A 13,169-nucleotide genomic window follows, 5' to 3' on the forward strand; every position below is an offset into this window, starting at 1 on the left:
TTTAGCATAGCACCTATTAAGTACTCAATAAGTATTAGCAATTTTTATTAATAATGCAATACATTTCTTTACACAAGTATGTTTTCCCACCTCTGTGAATATTTCCATAGGCTACATTCCTAGGAGAACTACTGGTTAATGGGTAGCATGGACATTTTAAATACTGAAAAATATTTGGGTCAACTTAAAAACCAACATTCAAAATACTGCCAGATTTCTACCTTTGTTTCTTGATGTAGGTGTGGTTACATGGGTATAATGATTAATCTTATGTGTCAACTTGACTGGGCCACAGGGTGCCAAGATATTTGATCAAACATCCTAGGTGCTTCTGTGAGGATGCTTCTGGATGAGATTAACATTTGAATTGGTAGCCTGAGCAAAGCAGGTTGTCCTCCCCAGTGTGGGTGGGCCTCCTCCAATCAGTTGAAGGCCTGAATAGACAAAAAGGCTGACTCTTCCTGAAACAAAGAATTCTTCCTGCCTGATGGCCTTCAAGCTGGGACACTGGCTTTTTTCCTGCCTTCAGACTGAAACATTGGCTCTTCCTGAGTCTCAAGCCTGCCAACCTTTGGACTGGAACTACACCATCAGCTGTCCTGGGTCTCCAGCTTGCCAATTACAGATCTCGGGACTTGTCAGCCTCCACAATCACATAAGCCAATCCCATATATATATATATAGGTTCCTATTGGTTCTGTTTCTCTGGAGAATCCTAACACAATGGGTGTGTTCAGTTTGTGAGAATTCAGTGAGCCATATTCACACCCTACGAGGGGCTGCAGAAATTGGACAAACTCTTTTGAAAAAAAATTTGGCAACATTTTTCAAATACCTTTAAAGGTTTATACTCTTTTATCCTATAATCCCATTTCTGCAACTCAAACCTAAGGAAATAATCTGAAATGTGGAAAAATGTTTTTGCACCGAGATGTTCACAACAGCACTGTTTATAATAGGGAAAAACTAGAGACCACCTAAATGTACAATGACATACAACTGGGTCAATCAAAGCCCTGCCACCTCTCTGTGTCCCCACCCACAGCCCTCACTGAGTGCACCACAGACCACGTGATCCTGGCCATAGCTGACTGGACCAAGGGGGTACACTGGACTCAAGCTGGACCAATCAGAGTCGCCTTCTTCCAGAAATGTGGAACTGGGGCAGAGGGGTTTGAGTCAGTCTCTCTTAGGTGCTTGAACTGGAAGATGTTAAAAAACCAGAGCTGGGACAGCCCACCTGAACCATAAGCAAATGCAACAGAGAGAGAGGAAGGAAGAGAACATCACAGAAAATGAATCTCAGGAGAGAAGAGCAAGACAGAGAGAGAAGCTGCTGAGGCCTTTGGGTCCCTGCCCTTGGGTTCCATGAGATACTCTGCTATTCCCCTTTCTGCGAAGCTAACTTATAAGCATTCTTTTACCAACGTGCAAGTAATCCCTAACCAAATCAGGAATAGATATCAGGAGTGGGGTGTGCAGCAAAAGATTCTGAGAGAAAATGGGAGCATTTCGGATTGAGTCTTGGTGGGATCGGGGCAGGGGTGTGGTGGTAAACGTTTAATAACCAGTTTTCCAGGAGAAAGGGGAGAAGCCCTGATTTGTAGCATTTGCCCATTTTCGGGATGTAAATCCTCCCACTGTGGCCAATCTCAAGGTCCCAACACGACGTCAGTGAACACAGAGATGCACACGATTGGCGCTCACAAAGCAAATGAGCCGGCTCCAGGACACCCCTGGGTGGCAGGAAAGAAGTGAGAACACCCTGTCACTGGAGGGGATGCTGGCAATCTCTGGTGTGTGGTAGCAAAGCAGCTAGGTAAGCCATGCTTACTAGTCTCTTGGTAATCAGACTATGGTCTGTTGTTCCAGGTCTGGGGCCTTCCAACCCCCATCCCAGACTAGCACAAGAACTTTTTGAAACACACGATCATATTCCCTGAGTGTGAAAACCAAAAGAGCTTGTACTTTATAAGCCAACGCCAGCTCCCAAGGAAAAGGGCAGACCCCACACACCTACCTCGTTGGGAAGGACCGTGGCTCCGTCTCCATCCCGGGGGACACCATCCTTCCCCACCTGGGGGAGCACGGAGAGTCTAGCCTCCTCGCTGCTGCCTGACTTGGCTGCCTTCTTGTTCAGGACCCTGGCCATGCCCTCTGGCTGATGGTAGCTGGCCGGGGACACAGGTTCCGGCTTCTTGGTGCTCTCCTCCCCTGCTGTCGAGGTAGGGCTTGGTGCCCGGCCACACACATTGCGGAAGAACTCCTGCACAATGCCGTACTTTGGAGGCTCGGGCTTGGCCCGGGCCTCGGACATGCCCAGTTTCCAGACGGACTCAGTGCTCCCTGAGTGCTCCACCACACTGAAGAGGCTGGACAGCCCGTCATTGATGTTCCTCAGTACGGGGCTATCCCGCGTGGTGGTGGAGCGGGCCCAGGCCGAGCCGTTCTGCTTGCCCTGGTGCAGGTTCCACAGGCTGCGGTCCTTGGCGCTGTCCAGCTTGGACACGGACCGCCTCTGGAGCTTTGGCGAGCCATACTTGGGCGAGCAGCATGGGCGCTCGATGCGTGAGTGCACCTTGTCCAGGGAGGAGGAGATCTGCTTGCTGCGCACAGACACAAGCGAGGAGCTGCGGGGCGACCAGCTCTTACTGTGGAGGCTGCTGCGGGGCGGGTCAGTTTGCAGGCCCACGCTGACCGTGCGGATGGTCTGTGTGCCCACACTGGCCAGGCCCACTGTCTGGCTGGACGTGCTCTTCACTTTTCTCTCCAGCGAGCCCGAGCGCATGGCCTGGCGCACACAGTTGGTGATCTCCTTCATGTCGTCGCTCATGTTGCCTGACATCTCAAAGTCATGCAGGGCCGCTGGGAAGCCAGGCCCGGACGCCGAAGGGCTGGCCCCTGAGCCCCCGTCCAGGCGCTGCCGTGAGAAGTTGCAGAGCCACCGGCTGTAGGAGCTCTCGGCCAGCCCATCAGCCTCAGCTGACTCTTTGGGCTTGGCTGTGGTGAAGAGGAAGCCAGGCTCGATGATGATCTTACCCTCCCTGTCATGGACCACGGGCACGCCCAGGCGCCGGGCCACCGGGGGGCTGTAGTAGACACGGATGCCCGTCTTGTCGGGAGCTGTGTAGCTGCGCTGCATCTGCCTCCCCGCGGGGTCCTGGCAGGCCAGGGCACCCAGGTGGCTGCAGTCCCGTGGTGAGAGCTGTTCCTGGGCATCCTTCTCTGGGTCCACTGGCTGGGTGCCCACAAAAGCAAAGGCAGGGTTGTTGGGCAGCTTCTTGCCCCGGGCACCTTCGCTGGCAAGGTAGGGAGAACAGTCAAGCAAACTTTCAAACTCAGACATGGAGGAAACAGATTTGGTCCTAGGAAGAGCGGAGGAGGAAGAGTGGCGTTAATGGAAGATAGCATACACCCAAGCAGGCACTGGGGCCTTCCTCCCGGTCTGTGGGCTGCGGGAAGGCTGGGACCATGACCGTCCTGCTCACCTTGTGGAAGATGCTGTCAGTGCCCTGCCCCACATCCCCTCTGCGCTCACACCTACACACCCAGCATCGCACGCTCTGAGCACCTGCCATTCTCCACCTGAGGGCTTTTTTTCTGACTGCAGGAGCACACCTGGCCTCCACACAGAGGAAGCTAGAAATATCACTGAGTTTATGCCTAGACACGGCCCTTGACAAACAATGGGTGGGATTTGGGGGCTTGGTACCCAGCCTCCCCTTCCTTGGGCAGGAGAAGTCTGCATTGCATGTTGCACTCTGCTCTCAAGAGTTCCTCAGTGAAACTGAGCTCCAGTAGTCCACACATAACTTGGTTGATCTATAGATATAACCTGAACTTTTATTGGCTGCCTGGCCTCCCTTCTTTGCTTTCCCTTTACTGCCAGGTGTTTCTTGAAACCCCCTCCCAGATAAACCACTTGTACTCAGATTCTTGTCTCAGGGTTTGTTTTTGGGGGAACCCAAACTAAGACGCCAGTAATCCCTGACACTGACCTGGCCCACGTGTTGCCTGCTGACCGAAAGTGCACAGCATATGTAAGTGCATCTGACATGGCAGACCATTCGGTCCTCCCATAACTCTAGCAGGAAGCTCCTGTTATCCCACTAGGTGCAGATGGGAAGTATTGCCTGAGGCCGTAGAGCTAGAAACAGCAGAGCCGGAATTCAAACCCACACTCTGACTCCACAGCCCGTCCTCCTTCCCTGGGGTCCGCCTGGCTTCTGGCTGCTCTCATGGCCCCACAGGGTGCTGCTGCCCTCAGTCCTTTCATGGGTTTCCTAATGGTGGGGACGTGGTCCTGACAGCCCTGGAGGTCTCCTTGGCCACAGCATGGGGCTGAGCCCTAAGGATGCTGCTCACTAATCCCAGGAATGGATGTCCAGCTCGAGTTCCTAACTCCAGGGACAGGAAGAAAGAACCCCAAAAGGAGCTAAAGAGTTTCTTTCCCAGCCAGGATATGCAGGAGCCCCATTTCCCATGCCCAGAATCAAACAAACAAAAAATCGCAGGCTGGAATTCCCATTGCCCCAAGCTTCCCGGCTCCTAGGTGGCTTGGGTTCTATGGAAACCATATCTCAGTGATCTCTGAACTCTGCTGGGGTGCTCAGGTGGGCACGTGGGGCACCGGAGAGAAGAGAGGCAGAGGGGCGGGGTGGGCCTGCAGGGCGGAGCAGGGGCTGGAGGGCGGAGCAGGGCAGGGGCTGTGGAGAGGGGCAGGAGAGGGGCTCAGGGCTGAGAAGGCAGGGAGGAGAGGATGCCAGCACCTCTTTAAGCTGGTTCCCCCAAGCTCAGCTTCAGAAACAGCCTCCTTGTCGTGGATCTTCTCACTGCGTGTCTGTCAAGGAAAAGAGACAGGGTTAGTTCTGGCCACCAGCACACTGAGGTAAGGTGAGAGGAGTTAGTGTGGGAGCTGCCCAAATCCCTACCCCTGAGTCTCCTTCTGTAGAGCGGCAACGATGTCAGCGCCCATCTAGAACGCACGTTGGTCAGTGTCTGGCTACAGTGCATCTAACCCCCTCTCCGTGTGATCCAGGCTTGGCCAATGGGAGCTCCGAGAGAGAACCCCAAGGAGAGAGCCCCTTTAGAACTTACTCTGAATGTGGTGGCAGCAACAAAGCACCCGTGGTGGCTGCTGTTCAGCTGACAGTGACTCAGGTCCCTGCTCTGCGCTTGTCTCACCCTGGTTCCAGAGCACGACCCCTGGGACCCACACCAGTCATCTGAACCTGCAGCACCAGCCCCCTTGTGCCCCTAATAAAATCCTCTCCTGGGGCTGGCCCAGTGGCGCAGCAGTTATGTCCCCGGGCTCAGCTTCCACCGCCCACGGTTCCCTGGTTAGGATCCCAGGCGCAGAGCTATGCCCAGCTTGTCAAGCCATGCTGTGGCAGGCGTCCCACATATAAAATAGAGGAAGATGAGCACAGATATTAGCTCAGGGCCAATCTTCCTAAAAAAAAAAAAAAAGAATCCTCTCCTGCCTCATTTTTCCAGAATCAGCTTTTGTTGATTGCAACCAAATCTCCTAACACACCACTTCCTCAGGCTGTCATGGGGATCACCTGAGACCATGCAAAGGTCCCGCGTGTTCACTGTTTAGTTACTCAGCATGTTGCTATATGGACAATGCACCTGAGGCTTAGGAGCAAACTTCACCTAATTGATCTCCACAACCAGGGCTGGGCTAAGGCAGAGAATGTGACCCTCATTTTACCACTGAGGCAACTGCGGCCCAGAGAGGGAGAGTGATTTGCCCAAGGTCACACAGCTATTTAGAGGCCCTCCTTTTCAGAAAGGCTACAACTGGAACCAAGAGAGGGCAAGGGGCCTGGCCAAGAATACACAGAGAGACACCAGCCTTTCTCCCAGGCATGGAAGGATGGCGCTGACAGAGGGCCCTCCACAAGTCCCAAACCACAGGTGGAACCAAGGGGTAGAAACCCTTGGGTTGAGGAGCCCAAGGTGCGAGGGTATGACCTGTGGGTGGGGGTTAGCATGCTCCCTGTCACATCCCCCGCAAGTGAGGGACTTTCAGTGTAGCTGGGAGCCAAGAGCACACGGGCAGCCTGCCACCCCACTCACCTCTTTCCAGCTACTGTCCTGCTTCTCCAGGTCCGAGTGCTTCAGGACCCAGGGGTCAGCAGCCTTCTGCAGCTGGGCAAGGGTAAAGAGGGCGGGTGAGTGGCGGGCAAGGCTGGTGAGCAGGGCCCCACTCTGTGCAGGGCCACTCCCCCCGCTCCGCTCTGCAGCCAAGGGGACCCAGATCCTTCCCCGCGGGCAGCAGCTCTGAGCCACCACCAAGGTGGATTTGGAAAAGGACCATGAAAGCAGCTCCTCCAGACATCCTTACAGACATCATTCTATCACAGTCACAGTTATCGCTGTGTGAACGCACGCTGCAGTTCCTGAAACGGCTAGATCCGCTAAGCAGCACCTGAATCACATCGAGGGGCGTCTCCACACTCAGAAAGCTCACCAGCCGTTCAACTGCATGAGACCCGCCTCTACGCTCTGTCGTGAACAAGCCCTCTACGACAGAGGCACGAACATTACGATTCAATTAATGATGTAAAAAATCTCTGGGAATATAAATTTAAATAGCAAGAAAGGGAGGAAGTGGATTGGAGCATGCTTTTGCAATATTTGGGTCCTATATAAAAAAGAAGTCCTGATCTATATAATTAAAATAAAAAGTAAAACTGGGGCCAGCCCAGTGGCACAGTGGTTAAGTGCACACGTTCCGCTTCGGCGGCCCAGGGTTGGCTGGTTCGGATCCCGGGAGCGGACATGGCACCGCTTGGCACGCCATGCTGTGGTAGGTGTCCCACATATAAAGTAAGGAAGATGAGCACGAATGTTAGCTCGTGGCCAGTCTTCCTCAGCAAAAGGAGGAGGATTGGCAGCAGATGTTAGCTCAGGGCTAATCTTCCTCAAAAAAAAAAAGTAAAACAAAGGAAAAAGTCGATATAAAGAGTGGTACATAGTGGCCTGGTAAGTGGCAGCTGGGTGCATGTCGTAAACTGTCGTGAGGTGCAACAGTCAATGATTATTTTTCCTATCCCCCCTCTTTTGGTCTGAGGACTCCAATTTTCCCATGGGGAACCACCCTTGGTTCTTCTGTTTTGGTTCCCGGGTTTTGGTAGGTGCTAGGGGTAGGCACATGACTCACACCTGGCCAATCAGAGCCTTGTTGGAAGGAAAGGAAAAATTCCATTGTAATTGCTAAGCTGTAAGGATATGAGCACAAAACTAACAGTGGCCATATTTGAGGACAGCTTGCTTAAGAATAAAGCACAGAGGAAAGCAGCCTGAGAGACTGGCAAAGAGATAGACCCAGTCCCTAATGCATTCTCTGAGCACCTAGATCCAGCTATACCTGAAAGATACCCTACCCCTGAACATTTCCTACAGTGACCCCCCCCCCCCTTTGTGGCTCAAGCCAATTTAGGCTGGGACAGGCCTCACCTGGCTCAGGCGGTTCTGCAGCTCCTTCACCTGCTGCTCCACCTGCTGCTTCTCACCCTGCAGCCGCTCCACCAGCTGCAGCTTCTCCTGGCTCCAGTTGCGCTCGCTGATCTGCAGCTGCCGTGTCAGCTCCATGACAGCGCTGTAGGACTCAGCCAGGAGGTGCTGCTGCTCCTCACGCTCCCTCTGCAGGGCTGCCTTCCAGTCGGGGCCCGCCCGCTCCCCAGCCCCCTTCCCAGCCTTCAGCTCCACCTGCAGAAGGAAAAGCAAACTGGGTGGCTGGCGCCAGGAGGCCCTTCCTCCATCCTTCCTTCTCGGGCACCAGCAGGGGACAGGGGGAGAGAGCTCTCCTGGGAGGAGCCCTCTCCCAGGAAGACTTCTCTGACCTCCCCAGTCAGAACGAACCCCTCCTCACAAGCAAGGCTCATGTGAAGTTCTTTCTACACACCGAAGGGCTTTTCAGGCATTATCTCAGTATTCTCACGAAAACTCAGCAAGATAACTACCATTTTCACTATCTTACAGGGGAGGAAGAGGTTAAGTTATTTGTCCCAGTTTACATAGCTACGAAACGGCGGAGGTTCCTCATTCTTGCTTCTCAGGAAACTTCTTCAACTCTAAGCAGCGGTACAGTTTACAGTTAGCAGGGGACATGCACACGCGGTCACGGAATGAATGTGTGTAGGAGTCACTCCAGTGTGATGGCTTTCCCGGCCCCAAACGTTGGGGTGGCAGGAGGTAAGCATGCGACCTCAAGAAGGAATGCACCCCACACCCCCAGGCTGCGGTCTGGGATGTTAACCCTCATGGGGCCACTCAGGTTCCCAGTGGGGAGGGGCGCCTGGAACGGCTGGCTGTGGGGGGGCGGCAGGAGCCGTGGACACTGTGAAGTGCGTGGATGGGGCAGGAGCTGTGGGGTCTGCAGGGAGGGTTAGGAAGAAAGAATGGTGGCACTGGGAAGCCGAAGTCTGTGAGCATTGGAAGAAGGTGAGACCACAGTCAGGGAGCTGAGAGGGGCAGAGGTTTGGGGAGCGAAGGTCAGGTCTGTCACTTACCAGCTGGGTGACCTTGGAAAAGAAACTTAACTCCTCTATGCCTGTTCTGTCACCTGTCCAGTAGAGGTCATCAGGGTACCCACGTCCAAGGGGCTGTGATGCCCAGGAAGGAAGCCTGCAGCAGGGGCAGGCTGGAGGAAGCTGGGACCCAGAGTCGTGGCGAGGGGTAGGGGTGGGGTGGTCACAGCATTCTTGTGAGTGGCAGGAAGCCCACCCTCTCACTTTTCAGACCAGAGGGGGGCAGCAACCTGCCTCTAGGCACACAGCAGAGGCCTAATACCCAGGGCTCTTGGTTAAGGCTCCTTTGGTCATGCTGGGTTGCGGGGAGGGGCTCAGATAGCAGGGGGTTAGGGATCCTTAAGAGGAGAGGAGGGAGTGAATGAGGACTGCAGGCAGCGGGAGTCTGCACATGCAGGCAGCGGGAGTCTGCACATGCAGGGGAAGTAGGTCAGCAGGTACAGACAGGAATCTAAGCGTCTGGCCTCACCTGTGGGCCCACGGTGTGGCACAGGTGCCTGTGATGCCCCCGAGCCCCTTTGTCAGGCCCTCACCTTCCTTCCCTGGCCCAGTGACTCCTGGTCCCCACTATTTCTGGTTCCTTGCTGTGTGACTCTAGGCAAGTCTCTTGCTCACTCTGGGCCACAAGTTCAGGTGAATGGGTTCCTATGCTTCCAGAAGCATGGCTTGAGCATCCTGCTCCCAGACCCAACAGCTGATGGCTTGGCTGAGAGGCGAACAAGGGGGGAGATGTCTCTGACAGATGGGAGACTCACCTGGGTGGTATGGCTCTTGAGCTCTGCCCGCTCTGTCTCCCAGGTGGCCTTGGCCTTGGCAAACTGTTGCTGAAGCTCGGTCAGACCACGGCGTTCATCCCGGAGCAGCCAGCATAGCTCCTTCAGCGTCACCTTCATGTCGGCCAGTGTCTTGATGTACTCGTTGGGCTGCAGACGGGGGCAAGGCCTGGGTCAGGAGCTTTAGGAGGCCGGGGAGGGGAGCCCTCACCCAGCATCCTGCCCAGGACTCTGCTAGGCCTCAGGCAAGTCGCACGACCTCTCCGGGGTCATCTCACCCACAAAATGGGCATGACAAGCCCAGGCCTGGCCACCTCCTTTGCTGACATGCGCCCCAGCCTCACATAAACAAAAACCCCCGCGGTGACAGTGATAATTACTCAGCCTCAGTCTGAGCTGGGCCCCGGCTCCTTCAAAGCTCTGCAGGGCCTAGGCCCCGAGTCTGTATCCTTGCCCCAGACCTGCGTCTCTGACCCTCCATGGCAGACGGGAAGTCCAAACTGTGGACCCTCCCTGACCTCCTGAGTCAGTCTCGATTTTCTCTCCGTGGCCCTTGACCTTTCCCACCCATAGCCAAGCTCTCTGTGTGTGACCCTGCGAGCCTGACCCCACTGCTCTCTCTATCCCACGGCTGATTTGAGGGTTCCTGACTCCAGACCACAAGGCTCACGTCCCTCTTCATACGACCCCAGCCTGACGTCCTTACCCTCACTATGCACCTCAAGCTGCAGCCAATCCCAGAATACCTTGCCACACCTCTGCACACATGGTTCCCTTGGGCCAGAATGGCCTTTTTCCTCATTCTCCATTAGCCAAGCTCCTATGCGTCCTTCAAAGCCCATCAGCTATGACCCCTTCTCTGTGATACTGGCCCCTGCATTCCGAACAGAATTAACTGCTGTCTTGCCTGTGACCCCACAGTCCATCACCTGGCCCTCTGTCATTGCCCTGAGATGACTTACGAACCCCACAGCACTGAGCATCTGGGGCCAGTGACCAGGCAATAACCCTCTGCAGCTCCAGTGCCCAGTGCAAGACGGGTCAGAGAAGGCGGCAGCAAGTGATCACTAAACAAAGGAACAAACAGGAGAGGACTGGGAATGGGCTGAGAACGCACCGTGTTTTGGGTCCAGCTGTCCCCCGTGCAGGTCTTATTATCAGAATGCTGGGCATTTAACTCCTCTTCCTCCATTAGCAGGTACAGCTCTTTCATGCTATTCACCTATTTTTAAAAAACCACACTCAATAGGGGGTCGGACGGTGTCCTGCCTGGGGTCTGACCCTCAGAGGGAGGGGACTCAGGCTAGTGGCCCAGATAGAAAGGGGACTGCACAGCCAGGCAGGAAGAAAGACGGGGGTTTATGGCACAGGATGAACCACAGGCACCCCAGCTCAAACTTTCACTTTGACTCCTGGCATCGTTTAGGCCCAAGAGCACAGCTGGAGAGTCAGGCCCTTCTGGCCTCCCACACCATCTCTTCTGCCCCAAGGACCATGAGACATCCCTGAGAGCTACTCAGAAATAACCGTGTTGCCAGGTGGGGTCAAGGTAGGCACTGTAGTTGGAATAAAAGGGCCACGGGCACCCCATAATTACAGATAAGGGCAACCAAAGGTTCGGGTGGACAGACGAGAGACTTCCTGGGAGAGAGAATTAGTTGCTGATGGATTCTAGACAAGAGTCCAGGGCCAGCCAAGGAGACCAGCATACGAACTCAGGATGGGAATGAAGCCACCCCCTGACTGGTGTTCATTTATCATTCATTCATTCATTCAACAAATATTTACTGAACACCTACCGTGCGCCAGGTCCTGTGTTCGGAGCTGGGGATACATCAGTGAGCAAGACAGACAAAACCCTGGCCCCCTTTAGCTTCCATTCCAGTAGCAGGAAAATAAACAAATAATAAGTGAAACGTATGAAATGTCATTAAATATATGGAATGTCACATAGTGATCAGTGCTATGGAGAAAAAGAGAGCAGGGGAAGGAGCTAGGATGTGCTGTGCATAGGTGGTCAAGGAGGGCCTTGGAGAGAAGGTGATATTTGGGCAAAATTCTAAAGGAGGTAAGAGAATAAGCCATGTGACAACTTGCAGGACGAGAATTCCAGGAAAGGGCACAGCAAGTGCAAAGGCCCTGAGGTAGGAACACATCCATTAGAGGAACTGCAAGAGAGCCAGGGAGGAAGTGAGGGAGGCCTGGGGAACAAGGCTGGTTGACCAGGCCATTGTAGGGACTTTGGCTTCTACTCTGGGGGAAATGGGAGCCAGGGCAGATTGTGAGCCGAGGAGTGACACCGACCTGACTTTTGGTTTCAAAAGATCACTCTAGCTGCTGGGCTGAGTTACGTTATAGGATAGCAACAGAGCTCCATATCGCACAACTCTAGGGGGCACCAGCCACCTGAAGAACATGCTGCCTGGCACCTCCCTGTACCCTTTGGAATACAAGATGCTTGGTGGGCGGGTGCAAGGACCGAGGCAGGGAGACCAGTTAGGAGGGGATGGTGAGAATCCAGGCAGGAGGTGAGGATGGCTCAGGTGGGGAGGTGGGCAGTGCGGCTGCGTCAGCTTCTGCAGATTCTGGACAGGTTACCAGTGTGCAAGAAAGGCCATTTAAACCAGGAGCCTGGCTGAGCTCCCCGAGGGAGTAAGTGTAGGTAAAGCAGCAGCATGGTCCGAGGGCTGACTGTGCCGTTAAGAGTTCAGGACAGGGAGAAAAGGAAGGTCCAGCCAAGGAGACCGAGAAGGAGCAACCAGTGAGGTGGACGGAAAACCAAGAGAGTGCGGTGTCCTAGAAACCAAATGACGAAGGGTTTCGGGGGTCAGGGCAGGCGCTGAAGCTGGGAAGCATGTGGGGGGAGCAGGGTCCACATGAATAAGCACCCCGATTTCCATCCCTGGTCATAAGTATCTAAACATACAGACTTTTGATTATCTACATACGCAGGTGCACGATTCTTTCTCTGACATTCTTGGGGTGAGGAGTGCTTGGAATTCAGAACTAATCAGGATTTAGAAAGATAATACGGTACCTACACCGTATATTGCATAACAGCCCCAGCCGAGTCCGGCATAACACCCCATGCTCAAGAACACCAATATTTCCCCTACAAACATATGAACATTAACGTAAAATGGGATAAATAAAGGTTTTGCTGCCAAATGAATGTCAGAACAATTTTTTCCAACTGAGTTAGACACAAAAGAAGCTTTCAGTCAGAGCTTCTGGGTTTCAGAATTGAGGACAAGGAATCAAAGATCTTTATCTGTAGTAGAGTGGGGATAACAACTGTCTCCACATCAGAGGGTATTTGTACAAGCGAAATGCAATAATCCACGTAAAGCATTTAAGACAGTGCCCAGAACACTGTAAATACTCAACAGATGACGGTTATCCTTCAACAGAGTTTTAATTCTGCGTGTGTGGACACGCATATTCTTTAAAAGTATGAATGTACATCGTTTATTATTTATATAGTTATGTATCTTTTATTAGGTATTTATATGTATTTCCATACACATGCACTTTATATCATATTACATACAGTCACACGTTGCTTAATGACAAGGATACAGTCTGAGAAATGTGTCATTAGGCGATTTTGTGATTGTGTGAACAGCACAGAGTGCACTGACACAAACTTAGACGGCATAGCCTACCACACACCCAGGCTGTATGGCACTAACCTTATGGGACCACCGCGGTCTGCAGTCCATCTTTGACTGAACCATCGTTATGTGCCACCTGACTGCACATACATGTATATATCTATTTTTACAATGTATGTGGTTATCTTTATATCTTATTAATTGTGTCTATTTCAGTAAAGATGTATATTTTTACTAATTAT

General features: G+C 53.1%; 1 protein-coding gene across 7 annotated transcripts in view; it reads right to left on the bottom strand.

Annotated features, from left to right (window-relative positions):
- MTCL2 (microtubule crosslinking factor 2) overlaps positions 1-13,169 on the bottom strand; it is an 86,739-nt gene that overhangs the window by 24,704 nt on the left and 48,866 nt on the right. For 5 of the 7 annotated variants that reach the window (XR_011430992.1, XM_023626511.2, XM_023626510.2 and 2 more), the window contains exons 9-14: positions 10,431-10,535; positions 9,296-9,463; positions 7,468-7,719; positions 6,085-6,156; positions 4,770-4,840; positions 2,021-3,365 (exon numbers count right to left, since the gene is read on the bottom strand). Coding sequence is in view for 6 of the 7 variants with exons in the window: in XM_023626511.2 (XP_023482279.1) it covers positions 2,021-3,365; positions 4,770-4,840; positions 6,085-6,156; positions 7,468-7,719; positions 9,296-9,463; positions 10,431-10,535 (2,013 nt within the window). In the remaining variant the exon portion in view is untranslated. Of the gene's footprint in view, positions 1-18; positions 1,737-2,020; positions 3,366-4,769; positions 4,841-6,084; positions 6,157-7,467; positions 7,720-9,295; positions 9,464-10,430; positions 10,536-13,169 lie in introns of those variants that run through there. The other 2 variants (XM_070247686.1, XM_023626515.2) reach the window with 2 other exon arrangements.

The sequence above is a fragment of the Equus caballus genome, chromosome 22 (assembly GCF_041296265.1).
Source record: "Equus caballus isolate H_3958 breed thoroughbred chromosome 22, TB-T2T, whole genome shotgun sequence".
Taxonomy (NCBI): domain Eukaryota; kingdom Metazoa; phylum Chordata; class Mammalia; order Perissodactyla; family Equidae; genus Equus; species Equus caballus.